Source organism: Beauveria bassiana, assembly GCF_000280675.1.
Source record: "Beauveria bassiana ARSEF 2860 unplaced genomic scaffold BBA_S00043, whole genome shotgun sequence".
Taxonomy (NCBI): domain Eukaryota; kingdom Fungi; phylum Ascomycota; class Sordariomycetes; order Hypocreales; family Cordycipitaceae; genus Beauveria; species Beauveria bassiana.
This window is the reverse complement of record NW_007930878.1, coordinates 27,510-29,130: the sequence shown is the minus strand read 5'-3', so window position 1 is coordinate 29,130 and position 1,621 is coordinate 27,510. Positions and strand designations below refer to the sequence as shown.

The following is a 1,621-nucleotide window of genomic DNA, read 5'->3' as shown; positions in this document are numbered from 1 at the left end:
AGAATAAAGCCAAGTGCGCCGGTTTTGGCCACCGAATCGGGTGGTAAATGTCGCCGCCTTTGGTGGGAGTAACCGGTGGGGCAGCTGCCATTTTTGGTGGTGGTGTATCCACACCCTTCATCCTTCTTTAAGTCCACACCCTGCCTGCCTGGCCCTGCCTGGATCTCTCACATAAAAGAAGACGCCGGCCCTTCGCTCTCCAAGAGCTTCCTTTCTTTGTGCTCTTCAGCCATGTCAATCCACCGCGACATTGCAGAGGCCCTTCAGAGGGCCGCGAAGCGGCGTCACCGAGACACTACGCTGCGCAAGGAAGCACAGAAGAATGCGCTCGTGGCCGAGGACTACCATACCCTGCAGAGGCAACTGAACAGCACCCACTTCATCCAGCCGCTCGATGCAGCCACGACCAAGTCGAATATTTACTACATCAAAAAAAGATTCATTAGGTGAGTCGTTAGTCATCGTGCTGTATCTGCCAAAAGCATCTATGCTGATTGTGTAGATTTTGCCATGCGAACGAACACGGCGACTGGCGCAAGGCGCTGCAACCGCAGCACTGCGACAAAGGCTTCATCATGACCTTCCTTCACTGGATATGCGAAACATACCTGCAACCAAGACGCAAGAGGTCGAAGAAGAAGAGCGTCAATCAGTACTGGCGCGATTTCAAAATGCTCTACCGCCGCTGTAACGACGGCAAGATTGTCAACCCAAACCATTGCGAGGAAATTAGAAAGGTACGTGACCTCGAGCCTGACCTTTCACTCCGCATCATACTAATAGTCGCTAGTATATTAATGACAAACTCAAAACAAAGTTCAATCTAGACGACGAACCTGGATCTAAGCCCGTCCTGAGCGTGGACGATCTGCTACTCGGCCTCACGCATCATTGGTCGCGCGACCGGAGGGTGTTCCCTACTGAGGATGACCGCCTGGATGTTGCAGCCATTATGCTTTTCCAGGCATACACGGCATGCCGGCCTGCGGAGCTTGTCGATGGGACGAAACGAAGAGGGACTGGAGACCCGTTGCTGGATGACTCGGGTGTGGATGATGCGCCGAGCAGCAAGGCTGCGGAGAATTGCGCAGTGCGAGGTGGCAGGCGGCAACAACGCAAATTGGCCTCCGCCACCGGCAGAATGAGCCGGCCGCGAAATTCAATCCGCAGATCAGGCCCTGCGTCCGAGTCTGACTCTGATTCCGATGATTTTACTCTTGACAGCGGGGACGAAAGCGACGACGGGGAAATCCACACCCACCAGGACGATACGAGCGACACGGAGTACAGCGATGATGGTGATGAAGACATCGACATGCTTCAGACAGAACCAAGGCCTGACCAGCTAGCTGGCAATGCTAAGCAGGACGAGGATCAAGAGGCGATTCGGCTGCATAAAGCATTATGCTATGAAGACATCGTCCTCTGGGTCGTCAGGGACCCGAATCGTAGGGGCCGAGACGTACTGGCCATGGAGGTCTTCCTTCGCCACCATAAAGGCGCAGAGAAGAAGCCCAAACCGTGTGTGTTCCGGTTCATTCATGATTGCAAATCGAATGGCTGAACAGCTGAACAGGACTATTTTTCTATTTCGCGAGAACCCGCTGCCCATTCTCTGTCC

At 54.0% G+C, this 1,621-nt stretch overlaps 1 protein-coding gene across 1 annotated transcript in view; it reads left to right on the top strand.

Moving 5' to 3' along the window:
* Window positions 1–231: 231 nt before the first annotated feature.
* The window catches only part of BBA_08962 (FluG domain-containing protein), a gene marked incomplete at both ends in the record, with an annotated part of 2,806 nt that continues 1,416 nt past the window's right edge, over window positions 232–1,621 (top strand). The window contains 3 exons of the mRNA XM_008604059.1: window positions 232–446; window positions 503–737; window positions 791–1,521. Coding sequence (XP_008602281.1) covers window positions 232–446; window positions 503–737; window positions 791–1,521 — 1,181 coding nt within the window. The remainder of the gene's footprint in view (window positions 447–502; window positions 738–790; window positions 1,522–1,621) is intronic.